This window comes from Chrysochloris asiatica, unplaced genomic scaffold, assembly GCF_000296735.1.
Source record: "Chrysochloris asiatica unplaced genomic scaffold, ChrAsi1.0 scaffold00315, whole genome shotgun sequence".
Taxonomy (NCBI): domain Eukaryota; kingdom Metazoa; phylum Chordata; class Mammalia; order Afrosoricida; family Chrysochloridae; genus Chrysochloris; species Chrysochloris asiatica.
The window spans coordinates 1,710,429-1,734,351 of NW_006408833.1; the positions used below are offsets into that span (position 1 = coordinate 1,710,429).

At 36.6% G+C, this 23,923-nt stretch overlaps 1 protein-coding gene across 2 annotated transcripts in view; it reads right to left on the reverse strand.

The window, feature by feature from the left end:
• The window catches only part of WNK3 (WNK lysine deficient protein kinase 3), a 266,224-nt gene that overhangs the window by 4,061 nt on the left and 238,240 nt on the right, over positions 1 to 23,923 (reverse strand). The window contains exons 17-22 of one of the 2 annotated variants that reach the window (XM_006875255.1): positions 18,098 to 18,329; positions 17,569 to 17,699; positions 16,408 to 17,021; positions 11,638 to 11,853; positions 5,723 to 5,748; positions 3,247 to 3,449 (exon numbers count right to left, since the gene is read on the reverse strand). In XM_006875255.1, coding sequence (XP_006875317.1) covers positions 3,247 to 3,449; positions 5,723 to 5,748; positions 11,638 to 11,853; positions 16,408 to 17,021; positions 17,569 to 17,699; positions 18,098 to 18,329 — 1,422 coding nt within the window. The remainder of the gene's footprint in view (positions 1 to 3,246; positions 3,450 to 5,722; positions 5,749 to 11,637; positions 11,854 to 16,407; positions 17,022 to 17,568; positions 17,700 to 18,097; positions 18,330 to 23,923) is intronic. The other variant, XM_006875256.1, reaches the window with a different exon arrangement.

Below are 23,923 nucleotides of genomic sequence, written 5' to 3' on the forward strand. Positions count from 1 at the left end.
TGTGTTTTTTAAAAAGCTAAAGTGGATAGAGAGAAATACTTTTAACTGATGCTATATGGAGGGGATTATAAACAGTGTAATGAAACAAGTTACATGAATGGTTGAATGTGAAACTGATGATGTGTCCTGTAAACTTTCACTCAATCCACAATTAAAACCTTAAATTAAAAAAAAAAAAAAAAGAATCAGCACACTGAATTTGGATGTAAAGTCCCTTAAACTGTGACAGAATAAATTTCTGGTTCTTAAAGCAAAAAAAAAAAAAAAAAAAAAGAATGAATGAAAGTATTTCATGTGGTAACAAAAAACAAACATTTATTTAAAGTTCAGCAATCCCTTCTTCATATCAGTGTTTTCTTTCTGTTAAAGTAAACTTAAATTTACTACTTCTAAACAAATTCAAAACAGTACATATGATTACATTTTTACAGAAGTATTACGATCTATTCATATACAGACATAGAAAGATATTTGAAATGATATTTATTTTAATTTAATGACATTTATTTCTGGGTGGTGGGATTTGAATGTATTATTTTAAAATATCTCTTCTGTACTTTTACATCGACTACATTTCTATAACAAGTATGCATTATTTAAAAAACGATGACAATGTGATTTTTATTTTCAAAACAGACTCTTAGATATTTCAAAGGTATCTGATTCAAATGCCCAAAACTCAAGCATGGGAACGTCTCATACCAAAATGCATTGTCTACTGTTGTTCTCCATCTCAGTGATTGGTATGCTGGGTTATACAAGCCAGAAATCTAGCCTTGGCATCTCCTCTGCCATATATATCCATTTCATCACCAAATCTTGCTCATTTAATCTCTTAAATATTTATTGGATCTGTTCACTTCCCCTTATATGGGCTGCTGTGATAAAATTGTCAACAGGTCTACCAACTTGTACCCAGCCTTAAAAGCGTTAATCCTTTCTTCTTACTTCAATCAAAGTGATCTTTTCAAAAAGTAAAGCTGATCATTCCAACCTTAAGGCTTCAATGGCTACCACGGCTCTTAAAAACAAAGTTCCTACCCATCATTACTTTTAAGAGTCTACATAGTTCCTTAGAAGACAAGAGACAAAACATTTTGCTCATCAAAACTAGTACCTGGCAGAGGACTTGGCACATAGTAAAGAGGTGCTCAAAAATAATTGCTGTGCGAATAAAAATTTCTAAGATAAGCTATAGAACAGTAACATGCAAGATCATTAAATAGTGAGATGGACTCCACAAAGATACAGTCAACTGAAACTAAAAATACAAAAATAGTAAACATTACAATATATACAGTACCTAACTAAAGGAGCCTTTGTGATGCAGTGGTAAAAGTGCTCAGTTGCTAACTGAAAGGTTGGCGTTAGAACCCACCAGCTGCACTGCAGGGAAAGGCTGTAGCAGTCTGCGTCTATAAAGTTTACAGTCTTGGAAACTATGTGGGCAGTTCTACTCTGTCCTGTATGGTCACTACACGTCAAATCAACTTGACTGCAATTGTTTTTGTACAGGGTACTATGTGCTAGGTGTTATCTCATTTAATCCTCACAGCAATCCTGTAAGGCAGATTTAATCTATGTTTCAAAAACATGAAAACTGAGGTACAGAGAAATCAAGTGACTAATCTACAGTCATATAACTAGTAAATGAAAGAGGTGAGATTAATACCCAAGTCTCTTTACTACTTTTATTAATACTGTATTTTCTACTCAGTCTTCCTCTAAACATCACCTGTATACTGCAATAAACTACCCTCCTATTAGTCAACAAAAGCCTCCATTTACACAGTATTCAGAGTCCCTCAAAGGCAGAACAAATGCATTTATGCCATGAAATTTGCCTCAAAAGGTTCCCAATTTTTACAATGATAACATTTATCTGTGTATAAATTGATGCCAGGAGTAAGATACAAACACACATGCCCCAGGCAGATGCACTGCTTACGACACTGGGAAACCTAGGATTTTATATTTGCTATTCAACATTAATAGTACATGTTTTCAGACTTTCTTTACTAAACTATATTTAATGACTAGACAAGAGGGCTTCCAAAAGTTTGTGAAAAATGGAATTAAAAGATAATGGAATTTTTCCACAAACTTCTTGAAGTTTGTGTACATATATATACTCATGTACATGTACCCACAACACAGACACATATACAGATATATCTTTCAATTATGAGAGTTCAGATTCTATGGTCCTGATTAACATTTTAATAGGTGTGCACATTTTGAAAAAGCAATACTTACCTGAAAACTCAAACACAGAAAATTACAAAGTAAAGAAAGGTTCAAATTCCACCACCCAGAGTTTTGCTAGCAGCTTTTCCTATTTCCTCTATGCATATACGTACAATGTATATAATTTTATATAAATTATTTTACCAAATATATGTTATTCTATAAATCAGCCATCTTCCCACTCCAGAATGCACTGTGGACAGCTTTCTGCATTTCAGCTGCATGTACACCTAATATGCACATGGGCTATGAGTCTAATCTACAAATTTTGCACATGTCTTAAAATACTCTAGCTTAATGAGCTTTTAAATTCCTTTTTGTATTGAGCAAGTAAGATAATTTATTGGCCCAAAGAAGATTGATGTTCAACACAAGGTAGCTTTTCCTTAAACTCCAAACTCTTCTTATATTACAGGATTAAATGAATCCTCACTCTAGATGTTTTTTAATTCCTTGATATTTGGTGGTTTCATTTTTGTGTTTGTCAGATGTTGTTAAGTACCATCAAGTCAATTCTGACTCATAATGACCCTATACAGGGTTTCCAAGGAGCTGCTGGTGGGTTTGAACTGGTGACCTTGAGGTTCTCTGTCCAGTGCTGATCGTATAGCACCACACCAGAGGTCTCTAAAACATGGGTCAGCAAATAGTCCTACTACTTGTTTTATAAATCAAGTTTTATTTGAGCAAAGCTATGCCTATTCATTTATGTATTGTCTATGGCTGCTTTTATACTATAGTGGCTGAGCATGCATTTGGCTTGAAAAACCTAATGTTTTTACAACCAATCCTTGCTTAGAGAATAACTGCTTAAACAGAAAACATTTGCTCAAAAATATGGTGAATTTAGGCAAGGATAAAAATCTCTATGCTACCAAATCATACTACTTCTCTCATAGTGACTATAACTACAAGAGGCACACAAGTATAAACCTAAGTACATCCATTTTTATGGTTTTAGATCACATAAATAAACAGGATCAGGTATAAACAACTTACTTCATGTGCTTTGTTCCAGTTGTCTCTTTCTAATTTGTGTTGACTCTGCTTAAGTTGATTTAAACTTGGCTTAGTAAGAGCATTTCCTACTGTTTCCTTGGTCCAATCATCTACCAGTTTGTGCAAGTCATCTGTGAACATCCCTTTTTTACTACCTGGAGATTGCTGGCACGATACTGCATTATTTTCCAAGTGCAGTGGATCTATAAGAAAAAAAACAAAAACAGGGAAAGCATAAAATGGAATTAAAACTGATAAATACTCTTCTTTGGTTAACAGAACTATATATGGGACAACTCACTCATTTACTCCCTGCCATCCAGTAGGTTCCGACTCATAGGGGCAGTACAGGGTTTCCAGGGCTGGAAGTCTTTACGAGAGCAGAAAGCTTCATCTTTCTCCTGTAGAGCAGCTAGTGGGTTCGAACATAGGTACCATATATTCTATTTTACCTGAAATAGTCAGTATGCTTTTCTTTGTACCATACCAATCCAAGAAATAAACCAGCAAATGCATGAGGATCTTGATTAATAAGGAGCAACAGGACATTCTCAATGATTGCTTATACACAGTCTGCAATTCTCTCTGTTTCCTGGAGAAGGATATTATAATTGATAAAGTGGAGGGTAGGAGAAAAAGAGGAAGACCCCCAACGAGATGGATTGGCACAGTGGCAGCAGCAATTGGGCTCAAATGTAATAATGATTGTGAGGCTGGCGCAGGACTGGGCAGTGTCTCGTTCTGTCATGCACAGGGTCGCAATGAGTCAGTACTGGCTTGATGGCACGTAATAACAATGACAATGATAAAAAGATGTGTCTAGAATACTAGAAATGAGGATGCAGAATGGCTTGACTAGCCCCATGAGTTCTAGAGGACAAAATGTCCAATAAATGAAAGAAATCAATTATAAATGTCTCTTTCAGTATAAAGTTTAACAATCACGATAACTAACTTAAAATTATTTAGTACTATTATTATACTGGGGTCCTGGTGTGGTGCTGCAGGTTAATGTGCTGGACTGCAATGTTGGTTTGAACCACAGTTCAAGCTCACCAGCGACTCCTCTGAAACCCTATGCTATGAGTCAGAACCGACTCAACGGCTCTTAACAACAGCAGCATTATTATACAGGTGTTCTAGTGGATAAGCGCAGGACCACAATGTTGGTTTGAACCACAAGGTTGGCAGTTCAAGCTTACCAGTCGCTCCTCGGAAACCTTATACAGGGTGTCACTATGAGTTAGAACCAACTTTCCAACACTTAACAACAATAATTATTATACAAGCTAGGAGTACTGGTGGTTCTATAGGATAAACAGTGTATTGCTAACCACAAGGTCAAACCCACCAGCTGCTCTGCAGGAGAAAGACAAAGTTCTTTGCTCCTGGTAAGGTTTACAACTTTGGAAACCTTATATGGGTTGCTAAAAGTTGGAACCAACTAGCTAGCATACAAAAACAGCAATTATATAAACTTAATAAATCAAATCATTCTCACCGGAAAAAATTCACAGGGGTCTAATTTCTCTGACTGCTTTATAAGCCCAAAACTTACAGAGTAGATCTAAAACCAATTTTAGAAATACAGTTGTGAAATTGAAGCACGATAACATTTTCAGGGATTTAATTAAATAAATCTGTGAAATTTCTCATGCATGTTATGGCACTTTTTCTAAATAGTGAAAAGGTACAAAAATGCAAAATAGAATGGAAAAAGTCTTCACATTAACACTTTTTTCATTATTGGTTGCTTGCTTGTTTATTTATGTTTGCTTCCTGGTGTGTGTGTGGTTCCTCCTCTTTTCCCACCCAACAAGACACAGCAACTGGGCCCACACAGCCCCGTCTCAACCGTACCCTCTGTAGTTGATCCAAGAAGAATGAAGTCCTTGACAACTTCAATCTTTTCTCCATTGATAAGAATGTTGTTTATTCATCCAGTGGTGAGCATTTTTGTTTTCTTTACATTGAGATGCAATGTATCATCTGCATATCACAGGTTGTTAATGAGTCTTCCTCCAATCCTGATGCCATGTGTTTCTTCATATAACCCAGCATCTTGGATTATTTGCTCAGCATGTAGGTTGAATAAGTATGGTGAAAGAATACAACCTTGTCACATACCTTTCTTAATTTTAAACCATTCAGTGTTCCCATGTTCTGTTCGAACAACTGCCTCTTGGTCCAGGTGCAGATCCAGGAGGATGATGGAAGTGTTGTGCATCCTGATTGTGACAGTGGTTACACAAATGTATATAAGCAGGGAACTGTTTACCCCAAAGGTTGTTAACTTACATTTTCAATCATTTAAGAAAAGAATTATTTCCTTTCCTTTTCTGTTTATTTTTAAATCTCCTATATATTAAAAAAAATCACTACATAATGTTTTAGCAAGATTGAAGCTCTCCGCCTATCCTAAAAAGAGCCCCAGTGGCACAATGCTGGGTTGCTAACTGCAAGATCAGAAGTTCACTCTGCATGAGAAAGATGAGGCAGTCTCTTTCTGTAAAGAGTTACAGTATTGGAAACCCTTAGCAGAAGCTCCAGTTTGTCCTATAGGGTCACTGAGAGTTACAATTGACTTGCTAGCAATAGGTTTGGTTTTTGGCTTACCCATCTTGCCCACAGCCTTATTGAAGGATAGAAGATATGTTTTTACAATGAGATTCTATGCCTTTGGTCATAGTTGATTAGAATAAGGCTGGAAAACAGACATTCTACAGATTAAGCAATGGCGTATGACCATGAAAAAAATGAAGAGGAACAGTCAAATTTTCTATCTCTGAAAATTAACAAAGACCGGTTAAGTAGACACTTCATAGACAATAAATGCTTTGGGATCATAGCAAGCCAAATCCATCTTAATGGTGACACTGTTGGACAGCAGAAATTCTATATCAACAGAGGCAGTCGTTTAAGAACAAAACAGAATGAAATGTGACTATTAAAACTGTGATTTAGCGATCTGTAAAGATCTGTTGTTGCTGTGTACCATCCAGTCAGTAGCAACTCATAGTTACCCTGGATAGGATTTCCAATAGTGGCTAGTGGGTTTGAATTGCTGTCTTTGCAGTTATCAGTCCAGCACTTTTAATATAGCGCCACACCAGCACTGTAAAGATTACAGCCCTGGTAACCTTAGGAAGTGTTCTACTCTGTCCTATACGGTTGCTATGCGATTGAGTAGACTGGATAGCAACCTGTTTATTAATGTGCTTCTGCTATTAAATGCCCAAAGATGCCTTTAATCTAAGTCTACACTTCAAGCCTACCTTGTTTAAAATTTTGATAATTTATTTCTTGTTAAAGACATACACAGTAGAACATACGCCAATTCAACAATTTCTACATGTACAATTTAGTGACATTGATTACATTATTCAAGCTGTGCAACCATGCTCACCCTCCTTTTCTGAGTTGTTCCTCCCCATGAACAAAAACTCACTGCCTCCTAGGCTTCTTGTATTAATGAGAAGAATTTCTTCTCCTGCTTCTGAAATGGCCCTAAAGCCAGACCTAGAAGATGTATCCCCCATACTATGGATGAATGCTAAGAAGGAGTAGCTGTGAGTGTGGACTGTGTCAGGAGCCCTGCTACATATTCTGCATTCATTATCTCACATAATCATCACAAACCCTGATAAGAAAGGAAGCAGCATCAACCCCATTTTAGAGCTAAGGTTTGAAGCTCCGGAAGGCTTCATAACTGGCCCAAGCTCTCATGGATAGGGGTGGCAGAGTCACCTGTGATGAGAAGAATTCAGTATCTCTGTCAGTTTTTCTTTTAACCACTCTAGGTGCTGTCTCTCAAGATGACTACCTGAGAAGGACATGACTGTTTGCATAAGGTTTAGAATCATTACTAATACAGTATCAGTTGCTGTGGAGTCAACTCCCACTCATGGCAAACCCATCTGTGTCAGAATAGAACTGTGTTCCACAGGGTTTTCAATGCCTGATTTTTCAGAAGTAAATGTTCTCTAGGTCTTTCTTTTAAGTTACCTCTGGGAAGACTTGAAACTCCAGCCTTTTGGTTAGCAGTCACTGTTTGCACCACCCAGGGACTCCATTAAAACAATAGTCCCATTATATTTCATTAAATGAGATAAACTGTGTGGAAGTTCTTTGTTATAGATTACTACTACAATAACACACACACACACACACATACGAGATAATGAAAAGGTATTAAGTCCTTGCTATTAAAAACTGGCTTGTGGACTAGCAAACTGGCTACCTAGACTTCCTCTACTGACTTGGCCTATGCATGTTAAAGTTTTAGAAACTTTGCTAGTATCAGAATCTTTGATTGCTTTCCATATAGTCCTTACTACAATCCCTTGGTACACAATGACTGCAACTCTCCTTTTCATTTTTTTTTTTTTTAACTTTTTCTTGTGAATCAAGTGCAGGTTAACAAGCATGATCATCAGATTTACATTTAACAAATCACATACTTTGCTTCATCTCAATGATTACAATCCCCTCCAAGTAACAAAAGTTATCCTGCTTCCTCCCTGTCGATCATATTTGCATTCCACCCCTACTTCCTACCCTTTCTCAATTTTGTCCTTAGGAAAATGTTGCCCTTTTGATTTTGAATGGTTGACCATTCCAAGGTAAGTATACCTTGCTAGTATTGTTGTTCCCACCTATAAATCTATCTATTGCTTAGCTGAAAATTGGGCCAAAAAGGCGAGTTACTTTTCAGACATAAGGATAGCTGAATGCCACAATCTGAGGGTCCTCCAGTCTCTTTCTGACTAGTAAATCTGGCTTTTTTTTTTTTAATTAAATAAGTTTGAGTTTTGTGGCACATTTTCTTCTACTCTATCCAGAACCCTCTAATTAGGTCCATTTCAGATCAGTTGGTAGTGGTTGCCAGGCCCTGTTTAGTTATGGTCTCACAGTCATGGAGACTGATGTTCACATGTTCCAGTAGGCCACTGGACTAACTGATTTCAAACCTTTTCAATTCTTATTACTCTTCTGTCACGTTAGATTGGCACTCATGAGCTTTCAAGATCCCAGAAGCTATTCACCCAAACTGGATGTAGAATGCTGTATATGTCTACGTTATCCCAAATGGCCATGGTGTCCCTTGACATACAATGGATCCTGAGTTCCCAGGCCCACTGTATGCTCTACCATATACACAGTTGTGTTTGCAGGAATGGTAAATACTCATGTACAAATATTCACTTTCAAACTCTCGTATATTTGTGGGATATATAAATACATGCATATATCTAACTCTTCCACCCTTACCCATTCAGCCTATGTCTCAATCCATGCATCTATACACAGAACACGGTTATTCCAAGGTTCTGTATACTTCACTATTTACCTCTATCCCCTTTTGCCCGTGCATACCTGCCCATGTTTTTACCTTATCTTTATCATTCCTCTGCCACCCTCCCTCTTCTTGTATACTGCTCTCCTCCTTCTTTTATATTGCGCTCCCTGTCAAACATGCGTCTACCCTCTAGCCATTGAATTACTCTCCCCCTCCCTCCCACCTCTGGTAAGCATCAATGAATGTTTCTTTTAGTTTGAAAACCTTTTCTAAGTTTTTAAAAATGATCTCATACAATATTTATTCTTTAGTGATTGACTAATTATATTTGGCATAATGTCTTCCAGGTTCATCCATATTATGAGGTGTTTCACAGACAGATTCATTGTTATTCTTCAACTTTGCATAGATTCCATTGTTTAACCATTTTTCCATTGATGTACACTTAGGCTGTCTCCATCTTTTTGCTATTGTGACTAGTGCTGTGATGAACATCGGTGTGTATCTATCTACTCATATCATGGCTGATTATTTCCTGATATCTCGTATCATGGTTGATATACCAAGTAAAGGGATTGCTGGGTCATAAGATACTTCTATCACCAACTTTCTAAAGAAGTGCCATACTGTTTTCCATAGTAGTTGGACCATTTTATGAGGGCCCAGTCTCTCCACACCCTTGCCAGCATTTGTTATTTTCTGTTTCTTTGTGTTTTTTTTTTTTTTTAAACTTTACTGATGTAGGTGTGAGATGGTATCTCATTGTTCTTTTGATTTGTATCTTTTTAGCCTGACCCAAGCCAGGATATTTTCAATAACTTCATATACATGTGAAAGTTGAACTGTGAATAAGGAAGACTAGAAGAATTGATGCATTTGAATTATAGTGTTGGAGAAGAATGTTAAAGGTACCATGAACTTCCAGAAGAACAAACAAATCTGTGTTGGAAGAAGCACACCAGAATGCTCCTTAGAAACTAAGATGATCAGACTTAGTCTCTCATACTTTGGACACATTTTCAGGAAGGACCAGTCTCTGGAGAAGGATATCATGCTTGGTAAGGTGGAGGGACAGTGAAGAAGAGGGAGACTCCCATGGAGATGTATTGGCACAATGGCAGCAACCATGGGCTCAACCGTAATAGCAATTGTTAGAATAGCACAGGACCAGGCAGTGTTTTGTTCTGTTGTACAAAGGGTTGCTATGGGTTAGAACCAAGTTGACGGCACCTAACAACAACAACAATGGCTAATGATCATGAACATTTCTTCATGTTTGTCAGCTGCCTGAATATTTTTCTTGGTGAAGTGTCTATTCATTTCCTGTGCCCATTTTTAAATTGCATTGTTTGTCTTTTTCTTGTAGAGGTATTGTAGTTTTCTATAAATTTCATTTGAGGATCAACAAATTACAGTTCCAGTTCATGGTTTCTTTATTCGTTTCCTATTGCTGCTGTAACATTTTACCACAAACTTAGTGGCTTAAAACATCACAATTTTATTATCTTACTGTTCTGTAGGTTAGAAGTTCAACACAGTTCCCACTGGACTAAAATCAAGGTGTTAGTAGTGCTGAATTCCTTCTGGAGGCTCTATGGAAGAATACATTCCCTTGCCCTTTCCAGCTTCTAGAAACTTCCTACATTCCATGGTTCATGGCCCTCTTTTTCTTCATCTTCAAAACCATCTCCCTGATCCTAGTTCCCTCATCGCATCATTTGTCTTACCTGCTTTTCTCTTTTCATTTTTAAGAACCCAATGATCAAATCAGATATTCAAGGTAATCTCCCTATTTATGTGCTATCCTTACCATTGTTATACTTGAGCCCATTGTTGCTGTCACTGTGTCAATCCACCTTTTGGGGGGGGGTCTTCCTTTTTTTCAATGACCCTCCACTTTACCAAGCTTGATGTCCTTCTCAATGTCCCCCCGGATAACATGTCCAAAGTATGAGAAACAAAGACTTGACATCTTGGCTTCTAAGGACCATTTTGGCTGCAATTTTTCCAAATAGCTGATTAACAACCTTAATTCCATCAACAACCTTAATCTCCCTTTCCATGTAATATAATACAGTCACAGGTTCCAGGGATGAGGATGTGGATATCTTTAGGGGGCCATCATACCACAAGTTCTGTATAGATTGGAGTGTCATTACTCAATCCACCACAAATTCCTGGAGATTTTACATACATCCTTACAATCCATCCCCAATCCCCACCTTTAAGTAAACAAGGCTGATATGATTAACAATTTCTTTATTGGGTAAGCAGAGACTGGCACTCTTTTTTTTCTAAGTCAAAACCCCACATACTAAGCTCACTGCTATTGAGTTGATTATGACTCACAGTGACCCTGTAGGATAGAGGAGAAAAGCCACATAGGGTTTCTAAGGTTTGTAAACCATTACAGAAGCATACTGCCAATCTTTCTCTTGCAGAGCAGCTGATGAATTCAAATTGCCAGTTGACAAGGTTAGCAACTTTAATGACTGTGCCACTAGGGCTCCTCTTCAAATTCAAAGAAGTGCCTGATTTCTAACATTCTTATTAAAAATAAAGTTCTTACTTCAGAAAGAATATGGATATATTTTTTACGATTGTATTTTGTTACTCAAATTCTAAGTGTTAAATTAACACTTCACTGACAAAATTCAAAAGCGATTTTGGGAATTATTATTAGGCTTCCAAATGTTTGTTTTCCAAATGAAAACATAAAACACATTTATCTGCTTCCCCAAATCTATCATATATCAGCATTATTTCATAAAGAAATATTTACCATAAAAAAGTATAAAAGAACCTTGGAAAAATATGTAATTTTTTAATATTATTTATATTATTTTGTTGTTGTTGCTAAGCCATGGAGTCATTTCTGACCCTTAGCAACCCAGATTTCTGAGAAGCAACTGGTGATCTTTTACCACTGACCTTGTGGTTAAAACTGACCTTGCAGTCCAGCACATTAATTCACAGAACCACACCAGGACTCCATATATTATCTTACCTTAATAAAAAAATGTACATATTACCACTTTTCTCATTTACATTATCTTTAACCAGGTTTTAAAAAAATTACTTTTATGATTGACTTACCTGTACCAATTATGCTATTATCCACATGTGTCAGGGATTGGGGGCGGCTTCGAAGTTTGCTTTTGAAAGATCTTGGTCGACGAGGTGATGCAGGTGGCAGAGGGGTCTCTGATGATTGGGTTTTGCTATTTTTCAATGATCGAAGACGTTCATAGAGTTCCTGTAGCTCCTTATTTTGCTGGGTTTGAAGATTCACCACCTCCTGAATATGTCTGAATTAAAATCATGCAGAAATAATTTTACTGACACTGGTATAATACAGATAAGCCAGGAATCTCTATAACAACACAAGTAGTTTAACAAGGAGTTTAAATTAAGAATGTGGAATGACAGGAGAATATTTTCATCATTTTAATATAGGAAGCGCTTTCCTAGATATAATATAAAACTAACTAAGCAAAAAGAAAAAAGTGAATAAATCTGACAAGAACAATTATCTAAAACTTCAGTACAGTAAAAGACAATAAATCTTAAAGTCATATAGTATTAATAACACTCTTTTCTTTATTATATCTTGCAAATATAAACAGAAAGAAAAATATTTGCAACATAATAGTTAGCATTCCTAAAAATCAACAACAAAAAATTTTAAATCTTATAGAAAAAAAGGATAAAGAATATGAAAAGGTAATTCCAAAGATGAGGTAATATAATCAATAGACATGCATAACCTTATGAGATGATGCACAATCTCACTGTAAAGCAAGGGAACACAATTAAAAAACCCCCCACAACTTTTAAAATTCATCACATTGGGGAAATCTGACCAATACTGTCAAAGTGTAGGAAAATTTGACCAATATTGTCAAAGTGTGGGGAAAAAAGATACTGTAATATATGCTTTTTTTTTTTTTTTTTTTAAAAAGCAAGATAATTTAATTACATTGGAAGACAATTTTAGCAATATAAAATTTTCACACATTTTAACCTAGCAGTTTCACTTTCAGATACTTATTTTATAAAAATACATAAGTATATTAAGGGTGCTCATTTCAGCATTGTTTACATAAATAAAAGAGGGGACATGAAATGTCCATTAAGGAAAGATCAAATAAACTTAGATAAACTCATATTAGAATAGCATACAGTCTTTAAAAAAAATTAAGATAGATTTATTTCTGTAGAAACAAACGAGCAGCAATGTCAAGTCAAAAATTGTACAGTAACATTTATATTGTGTTCCCAACTTTTGTAAAAAATAACAACAACAAAAATCAACCCAAACTACACTAGTTCTTGGAAAGATAACTTACTGTCAAGTAACAATTCACAAACTCTGAAAAATTGAGATTGGGCATGAGAAAAATAAAGTGGGTTTTTGTTTGCTTTTTAATGTATTGCTTGAATCTTTTCCTATGTATCATTTTTATAATAATCCTTTCAAGAAAATACAGATGTTTACATTTTCAAAGACTGTTTTGTTCTTTTTGTAAGTTCTGACTCATAGTGACCCTGTATAGGGTTTGAACAGCAGGATTATAAAAAAGACTGTGTTATTGTCAGGTCTAAAAACTTAGCTAACCATTGTAAACCTATAGGGCCACAGTCCTTAGAAACACCATTCTGGAGTTTTAAAAAATTGTAAAGAAATCAAAATGTCAAAAGAATACTGAAGAAAAAGATCGAGAAAAAAAAATCTTTTAAGATAACTTAGAAGCCCTAAATTCTATGAAGTTATGAGAATCCATGATTCATATTCAACTCATAGTCATAATCATCATCTACAAAGACTACCCGTCTATTGAGAACATTAAAAAAAATTTTAAGTGCAAAAAAAAAATTCAACACAAGTTCAGTGGTTCAAACTCACCAGCCGATCCTTGGAAATCTTATACAGGGTCACTATGAGTCAGAACCAACTTGATGGCACTTAACAACAAAATATATATATTGTTGTATATGTATACATATAAAAAAGCCAAACTTGTATCTTCATTATCTTTCTTAAAGTGAAAAAAACCACACACAACTTTTTAGTGATGAATGTTAAAACATACACACAAAATTTTCTTCTAGGCTTAAGTTAAAATGGCATTATATGTCTTAAAAAAATATGACCATTTGTTTCAAAATGAAATAAATTTACAACTTTCTTGAAATAATGAAACAAGCTAGAGAGAAAATAATATTACACTTATCCCTCAATTGGAATGACAATTTTGTTTTGTTTTCTCCTTTGGACAAGGTCTTAAAAACTCTTAAGAAATTTCCAAGGAATTTAATCTTCAAAAACTAAAGCAGTTTTTGAAGCTTTCAGACTCAGCATCCAATTGGTATATTATCTAAGCATGCAAGAATCTGGTTAAAAGCCACCTATTTTAAAATCTGGACTCCTGGTGTGGCGCTGTAGGATCAGCACTGGACTTTGAATCACAAGGTCAGCAGTTCAAACCCACCAGCTGCTCCCCGGAAACCCTACACAGGGTCGCTATGAGTCAGAACCAATCAGCGGCACTTAACAAAAACAGTTTTTAGCTGTTCTCTGACGCTGCCTGCTTTATACATTGTTCAACTTCCAGAACAGGATTATTTGACGCATAAGATATAGTCGAAGATTTCTAGTTTATTTCAACTTTTCAAAATAATGTCACGAGATCATTATCTTTGGGGTATATAATTGGGGAGTGCAAGGTCCGTGGTTTGAGCCCACCAGCCTTGTGGGGAAAAGAAGACTCTGCTCCTGCAAACCCTATACAGGGTCGCTATAGGTTGGGACTGACTCGATGGTACTAAACAACAACAATAACAACACCAAAATGGAATACTATATTAAGTGCCATTGAGTCAATTCCGACCCATAGCGACCCTGTATAGGGTTTCCGAGGAGCAGCTGGTGAGCTTGAACTGCCGACCTTGCAGTTCAAACGGCTTTGCAGTCTGGCGCATTAACCCACAGCACCACACCAGGACTTCTATAACACTGTTAAAAAAGAATAATACAGATATAGATGCTAAATATAGCAAAAAGGTGATAAAAGCAAGATATAAGAATAGACTGTAGAATATGCTATAATCTGTGGGTGAAAAAAAATGCATATATTTGTTGAATATACGAGTATACAAGAATATTGGTTACCCTAAGGGGAAAAACTGGGTGGCTGGAGTAGAAAGTTAAGAGGGAGAGTCTACTGGTATCCCTTTGTATCTTTTGAGTTTAGAATCACATGAAAAATTAGAGTTCAGTAACTTAATCCTAATTTCCTTAAAAATATGATCTGGCAAGGGAAAAACAGCAATGAAGCGGTGAGCTAAGCCCTACTACGTTCAATAGACTTCTGTGAACCCGGGTGAAGACCTGGTTAGCCAGCAGTGTGGCAAGACCTGGGGACTCTTGGGCCCAGAGTCAGTGACATAGCCACAGAGGACTAGAGTGGAGAGTGAAGCATCCAGCTGATAAGAAAAGAAGGCATATGCATAAGAACACCCACACTTGCAGATAATACCCACTTAGACTGGCTTCAGTGACTGGATGATCAGAGCTCAACCAGAAATAAAAAGAAGAGGAAAAAAAAAAAAAGTATTCTCATACAATTTGATGAACTTGACCTACACCTATGGAAGCAGTAGCTCAAAAGAGGGAACAAGTCCTTACAGCAAGAATCATTCCCACCCCCTCCCACACATAGAGTAGACAGGGATGGGCAACTTGGACATTGGCTACCCAAAATGGGGGGGTGGGGGGCTACAAAGGCAAGAAGTGACTGGCTTACAAGCTTGCAAGAGGAAACCTAGATCCAGAGGGCCTGGAGGAAGGTAGAATCTCCAGTGAATAGTATTCAATCTGACTAGGTGGAGCTGATGCAATGAAATATAGATGGGTCTTTTGTGATAAAATAGTGAATAATTGTTATCAGGACTGTTTGTGAGGGTCGGAAATGTAAAGGTAGATGCTTTATAGCAAGGAGGGGAGTGATTAACTTTTCAGTCTAGGAGCGGAGGTCCCTAGGACCATCAAGGGAGAAGAGCAGAGAGCAGGACCCTACCCAGAGAAGCAGTGATGCCTGAAATAGAGCCAGAGATGATGATGTGGAGCGATGGAGCAGCTGGAGACTTTAGATCCAGAGAGGGAGAGAGACTGTGTGCTGAAGACTTGGGGGGTACGGGGGAAGGACTGCATGGAGGGAATTGTAACCATGGCAATGAGACGATACATGATAGAATGAATGTAAAACTAATGTTCTCCCATGTAAACTATCACATAATTCACAATAAAACATTAAAAAAAATATATGATCTGGCTTATACAACTAAAAAAAAAAAACAGCATTCCTATATGATAAAACATATTACCACAGTATCCCTAAGATAATTGGCATTGAGTCAAATCCAATTCATGGAGACCCTGTGTTGGAAATCCTATACATGGTTGCTATGAGTGGGAACCAACTCAATGGCACTTAACAACAACAATAACATGTTCCATGGGGTATGAATGGCTGACTTTTCAAAAATAGATTGCCAGGGCTTTTTTCTAAGACAACTCTGGGTAGACTGGAACCCTTAACTTCCACGCTAGCCAAATTTGTTAACTATTTACACCATCCAGGGACTCCCAAGAATCTCAGACATACAAGCAATTACAACTAGCCCTCAGTTATGAAAACATTTCACATTCATAAATGTTTAGCATTTAGAAACATTCCTTTATAGTTTCTAATCATAAAGTTTCAATTATTAAAATGTTATAATGTTAAACATTTACTTACTAATTAAATACAAAGTTCTATGAAACTCAAAACTTGCAATAGAAGAAAAACAGTCCTTACTTTTCTCGTAATCTTTGAAGCTCCATCTTTAAATCCTCATCCTCTACTTCTGATTCATCATCACTGCTCATTGGAGAAGATGGTGAATAGAAGAGTGAGCTCTGTGTTTGAACATAGGCCTGTTCTTCTTGGCACTGATTACTCTCTGGACAAGTCTTTGCCACTGACTTTTGGTTGCCAGTAAGAGGGGCTGAAAATTCACTATCAGAGCTAGTCTGTGTCCCAACCATCATTGTCTCTTTTTTCTTAATCAATAGTTCAGCTCCAGATTGCATATTAATTCCTGTGGCTAAAGTTTCTTCCAATTCCTTTTCTGGGGTCATAGAAGATATATCAGTCTCACAAGCTGTGCTATAAGATACTATGTTGTCACTTTTTTGGGGAATTCCATTATCTTCCTTAATGGTTTTATGAAGAGCTTGTAATTTCTGAGGAGAAAATGAAGTTTGTGGATTGTGCAGAGCAGGTTCCATTTCTATCAACTGAGAGTTTGCTGTTTCAGTAAAGACGAGAGTTTCTTCATTAGAATAGTTTGTCATTTGATTGAAAGCTGGTATGTGCTCTATTCCAAAAGATGTCACCTCCACTGTCTGTTGCTGAGGAACTGTAATCACCTGAGATATAAAAAAGTAAAGGTGGCTGGCTCCACCTAATCAAAGATGAAACCACTCATGAAAAAAATCATTATAATTATGTGACCCAGACAAGTGGCTGGTATGCTGTGATATATACAGATCAGTAATACCAAAACTTAAAATTCTTACCTATACTCCCTATAGTCAAAGTCTTTCAATATAGAGCCCCTTGGATAAAGAGAGTTGGCTTCATATTGCTCAAATAAAGCTACACAGTTTGAAAAAAAAATTATCTAATGTTGCCAAGAATTGAAAAGATATGAAATTAGATTTATAAAAGAAGGAGATACAATTACCCCTCGTAAAAGGATGACCCATTCTTGTGCTCTGCTCCAGCTACTAAAATCCCCATTTCTTTAGACTCACCTTTACTGGATGGCTTCTAAAGTTAAAGGGATGTGTACAGAGGGATAGATAAAAATAACAATGATTACATTTAAGTAAGTATTATATAAAGGCCAAGATCTTCAATGCTGTTACCTTTAATAATGCCTTTGTAGATAAGGATTCAACCAAAGACACAAACCTGGAACCGACCATGCTGAAATGATCCACTCATCGTATTACATCTACTCAAAGCCCTAGTATCAGCTATGGACTCTTGTGTCAAAGGAATGTGATCAGGAGCAACTGCTGGTCTCATATCTTCTGTTTCCACTGAATGTTTTGCCAAATTGTAAGCAGAAAAAAGAAAATTGTTTAAGGTTAAATTTGCTTATGTTATCAAATGGAAGAAAAGAAGAAAAAGCTTAATTCCTGCTACATAATTTAAAAAGTTTTAATGTAATAAGCAACATTGCATAAGTTGCTCGCTCTAAATCAGGCATTGCAAGATTTATTCCAAGATTCAGTATCTATATGAAATGAATAACTGGAAAACCAAATTAGCTACTAAAGGAAAAATAAAAAGGCAATGGTATTAATGAGACAAGTTACATACATGGGCTACGTGAAAAAGTTGGAAGATTGTAATATGAGCAACAACAACAACAAAAAAAATACGTAAATGAAAAGTGATGTTACCTAGTCTATGTCCCTGACTGTAAGCACACTACCTTGATGGACTTTTGATCTCTTGAAAAAGCTGGTTGACTGCCGTAGCCTGTATGCCCAGCTTTTAAATTTGCGAGTCCAGGATTTCTTGCTAATAGGACTTTTGAGACTAGGACAAGTAAAGCTTAGGCCAAAATATCCACCTCCTGTGTGCAGATGAATGGCTCCACCACTTGATACAGCAGCAGGACAGGCCTCTGGATCCCCTGGAAGTGAAGCATCTGAGGACATCTCCTAATGGAGACAAAAAGAGAAAAGCCAAAATGGCAATAATTTAGGCTGCAGCACTTGCTATCACCTTTTCCTGAAATGTTCTTTAAACTGATTGTTGGATGGTTACCCAGATTTCCAGCTGTGAAAGTCATCTCACACACAGGTCTTCTCTGATGATCTCCCTATGGTAGCCCTTTACTTAAATAATCTGCATACCACACTTGTGTATTTATTTGCTTAGGGTTTATCTTCCCTGACTAGAATGTGAGCACCATAAAAACAGGAGACTGACTTATGTATTGCTTGATAGATATTTGCTGGTTGAAAAGAAGAAAAAGCTTAACTCCTGCTAGATAATTAAAAAGGTTTTAATGTAATAAAGCAACACTGCATAAGTTGCTCACTCTAAATGAGGCACTGTAAGATTTATTCCATGAATCAGTATCTATTATGAAATGGATAACTGGAAAAACAAGTTGAACTGCTTGGGGCACCAAAGAAGAAACAGTCAGGCAGCTCAGTCCCTATAGTCCTCATTTCCATACAGAGCAGAACATAGGAAAGACATCTGTGTCCAAAAGAGTACTGATAGGAAAGAGTTGAGGTCAAGAGGAAGGTCAATGATGTAGAAGTAGACAACATCCAAGAGGAAAGGGAAGCCCTTTTCCCGTTGAAGATTAGCTAGTAAACTACCCTCAAAGCAGCATTAGAAACAAGTTGCAATATAGTGTATCAACAAGCATGTCCACAATTACTAGAGGAAGGCTACAGTATACAGATCCACATAACAATAAAATTTTTAGAAGGAAAAAGCTTTAGGATCCAGTTTTTGAAAATGGGTTCTTAGATATGACAACAAAAACATGAACAAAAAATAATGACCAGATAAACTAGATTTCATCAAAATAAATATGTATTTCTGCATTAGATGACATTATCAAGAAAGTGAAAACAAAGCCTACTGAATGGGAGAAAATATTTTAAACGATATGTCTATATAAGGTCTAATATTGAGAATATATAAAGAATTCCTATAACTCAATGTGAAAAACACAAAAAACCAATGAAGCCATGAGTAAAAAAATTAAAGGCATTTCTTCAAAGAAGATACATGAATGGTCAATAAGCACATGAAAAGATGCTCAACATCACTAGTCACTAGGAAAATGTAAATCTAAACTACAATGCAGTATCACTTCAAACCAAAAAGGTGGCTATGATAAAAAAAAAATGAGAATTTGCAGGTGTTGATTAGGATTTAGAGAAGCTGGGTCCCTCATCAATTGCTGGTGGGAATGTAAAGTGCTACAGCCACTATGAAAAACAGTCTTGAAAATTACAAATATGAAAGCAGAAATTAAATATTCAGAGAACAGCTGGAATATAAATGAAAGACATTACCAAATATGTAAAATATTTTGAAATAATGAAAATAATTGATCTTATAAGGAAAAGAAAGGATTATAAAGTTTTCATGGAGCAAAAAAAGAGAAAAAAATCAGATTATTTAAATGGCAATCAACAAATCAAAGTTAGGAGACATGGGAACGGAAGCAGAGATTGCTGAATATTTTCAATTTTGCTAAAATTGTTGTTGTTGATGTTAAGTGCCAACAAGTCAATTTCAACCCAAAGTGACCCTGTTTCCGAGGAGCAGCTAGTGAGCTTGAACCACCGACCATGCGTGTCAAACAGACTTTGCAGTCCAGCACATTAACCCACAGCACCATACCAGGACTCCTTGCTAAAATTAGACATTAAATTGAAATACACTTTTAAAAGTGAGTGTCATAAAAGACATAAGAAGGAGAAGGTATAGGGACATTGCTTTTGACTAATGAAAAATGGTAGCTTATGGATACTTGCTTTATTTGATTATAATGATTTTTTAATGGAAATAAGCATTTTTCAAAAAAGCCCACAAAATTGTATACACGGATTTGCAGTATACTATATTGTGGAATCCTAGTGTGAGAAGGATAAGCACTGGACTGCTAACCACAAGTAGGCGGTTCAAATCCAGCAGCTGCTCCTTGGAAGCCCTATGCAGGGTTGCTATGAGGAAACTCTATGCAGCCTTGGAACCCACTTGACAACACTTAACAACAATACATTTTCATTACACCTAAATGAAGTTTTGTTAGAAATGTCCATATACTTCTCTAGATTGAAGAGCACTGAAACAAAATGACAATGCCTAAACTTTAATGGAAACATAAAATTTTAATTGAGCATAAAAATGGATTTTGGAAAAACATGGCTAAACACAGAATTACCATGTTGTTAAGTGCTGTGGAGTTGGTTCTGACTTAGAGAGACTCTGTATAGTTTCCAATGAGAAGCTGGTGGATTTGAACTGCCGAATTTAGGGTTAGCAGTCCAGTGCTTATTCTGTATTGCCACATCAGGACTCCATATAATACAGTAATTCCACTCCCAGCTATATACACTAAAGAATTGAAAGAAGAAACAAAACAGATACGGGTACACCAATGTACATTGCAGCATTATTCACAATAGTCAATAGGTAAAAACAGCCTAAATGTCGATAAACAGAAGACCGAATAAACAAAATGTGCTACATATATACAGTATTGTTCTGCGATAAAGAAAATGATATGCTACAACATAGCTGAGAATCTTCAAAACAATATGCTGAGTGAAGTAATTCAGTCTCAAGAGTACAAATATTGTATAATTCCAATTATATGAAATATCTAGAATAGGTAAGTGTATAGAAGCCAAGTGTGGTGTTGTGGGTTAATGCACTGTACTGCAAAGTCGATTTGAACCGCAAAGTTAGCGGTTCAAACTCACCAGCTGCTCCTTGGAAACCCTCTACAGGGTCGCTATGGGGCAGAACTGACTTGACGGCACTTAGCAACAACAACATAGAGACTAAAGTTTATTAGTGGTTCCCAGGGGCAGCTAGAAGGAGGAATAAATGGGGTTTCAATGCCTAGGAAATATGGAATTTCTGTTTAGGGTGATGAAAATCTGGAAATGGATAGTGGTGATAACTGAACAACACGACAATCATAATTAAGGTTTTAATTTTTTTAAAGATATTATCCGATGATTTCTGCATTCTGTTGGGTCACCTTTCTTTGGAATGGGCACAAATACAGATCTCTTCCAATCAGTCGGCCAGATTTCCTGGCACAGATGATTAAGTGCCTCCAGTGCTGCCTCACTTTCTTGAAAGATTTCAATTTCTATTCCATCAACTCCTGGTCCCTTATACTTTGCCAATTCCTTCAATGCAACTTGGACTTATTCCTTCAGTATCCTTGGCTCTTGATTATATGCTCTATTGAAACGGTTGAACATCAACCATTTCCTTTTGGTACAGTGACTCGGTGTATTCCTTCCATCTTCTTTTAATGCTTTCTGTATCATTCAATCATTTGCCCAGAGGATCCTTCAGTAACGAAGTGGAGGCTTGAATTTTTACTTCAGTTTCCCCAGTTTGAGAAATGTTGAACATGTTCTTTCCCTTTTGGTTTTCTGACTCCAGATCTTTGCACATTTCATTGTAATATTTGACTTTGTCTTCTCGAGCTGACCTTTGAAATGTTCTGTTCAGCTCTTGGACCTCATTTCTTCTATTTGCTTTAGCATCTCTACGGTGGAGAGCAAGTTTTAGTGTCTCTTCTGACATCCATTTTGACCTTTTCATCTTTCTTGTCTTCTTAGTGACTTTTTGCTTTCTTCACGTATGATGTTCTTGATGTCATCACACAACTCTTCTTCTGACATCCATTTTGACCTTTTCATCTATCAGTGTACGAGGGTCCCAGTCTCGCCACACTCTCTCCAGTATTTGTAGGCCTATGCTTTGTTGAACTTCGTTGTTACTGCTGCTGTGAGATGATATCTCATTGTTGTTTTGATTTGCAAACCCTATAATTTCTAATGATCGTGAACATTTCTTCATATGTTAGTTAGCTGCCTGAATGTCTTCCTTGGCCCAGATTTTAATTGGGTTATTTGCCTTTGTAGTTTCCTATAAATTTTAGAAATCTGATATGTCATTGCAAAAAATTTTTTCCCAGTCTATAGGCTCCCTTTTTATTCTTTTGGTGAAATATTTTGACACACATTAATCTTTCAATGTTAGTAAGTTCCAGTCATCTATTCTGTCCTCTATTGTGTGTTTTTTGCCATGTTTGATAGTCTACTTATGCCATGTATTAGAGCCGTTAATACATGGCATAAGTAGACTTTTTCATTGATGAACTCTATCTATAGTTCTGGGATGTACATTTAGATCTTTAATCCATGTTGTTAGTTTTTGTATATGGTATGAGATATGAGTCTTGTTTCATTCTTTTGCAAATCAATTTCCAATTTTGCCAGCACCATTTAATGTATTTTGACTCTTTGTCAAAAATCAGCTGACTGTATGTGGACGGATTTACTTCAGGATTCTCAACTGTGTTCCACTGATCTATTTATGTGTCTTTCATTGTACCCATACCAGGCCATTTTGACCATTGTGACCCTGTAGTAAAATTTGAAGCCAGGGAGTAAGAGGCCTCCCACTTTGGTCTTCCTAAGCAGTGATTTGCTTATCTGAGGTCTTGTTCCCTTCCATATTAAAATATGCAGTCGTTTTTTCCAGCACTTCAAAGAATGTTGTTGGAATGGAATTTTATTATATATGTAGATTGCTTTGGGTAGTATTGACATTTTCACAAAGTTTTCTTATCCACGAACATGGTATATTCTTCCATTTTTGCAAATCTCTTTTGGTTTCTTGCATCTGGGTTTTGCAGTTTTCTTTGTATAGATCTTTTGCTTCTCTGGTTAGATTTATTCCTAAATGTTTCATCCTATGGGTGGCTATTGTAAATGGTATGGTTTTCCTAATTTCCTTTTCAGGGCTGTTTTTATTGGTATGTTGTTGTTGTTGCTAAGTGCCTTCGAGTTGGTTCTGATCCACAGCAACCCTGTATAGGGTGTCCAAGGAATTGGTGAGCTAGAACCACTGACCTTGTGGTTCAAACTAATTCTGAAGTCCAGCACATTAGCCCACAGTGCCACATTTGTATAGACAATTTTAATTGATTTTTGTATGTTGATCTTGTACCCTGACACTATGCTGAATCTACCAATGAGTTCCTGTAGTTTCTTTTTGCTGAGTCTATGGACTTTTCTATGTATAGTATCATATCATCTATAAACAGTGTACACTTCTTTTTTCCCAATTTGGATGCCTTTTATTTCACTTTCTTGCTATGACTTCCAACACAATATTGAATAGGAGTGTTGATAAAGGGCATCCTTTAACTGAAATGCTTCCAGTTTCTTTCCCTTGGAAGTGATGTTTGGGTATTGGTTTTGTATTGTTGTTGTCAGGGGCCATCGAGTCGGAACCGACTCATAGCGACCCCATGCACAGCAGAACGAAACAATGTCTGATCCTGGGCCAACCTCAACTACCGCTGCCACACTTGAGTCCATCAATGATGCCACCTGGCCGATCCATCTCGTTGGGGGTCTTCCTCTTTCTCTCTGACCCTCCACCTTACCCAGCATGACATCCTTCTCCAGTGACTGTTCTCTTGGACAATATGTCCAAAGTAGGAGAGACGAAGCTTAGCCATCTAAAC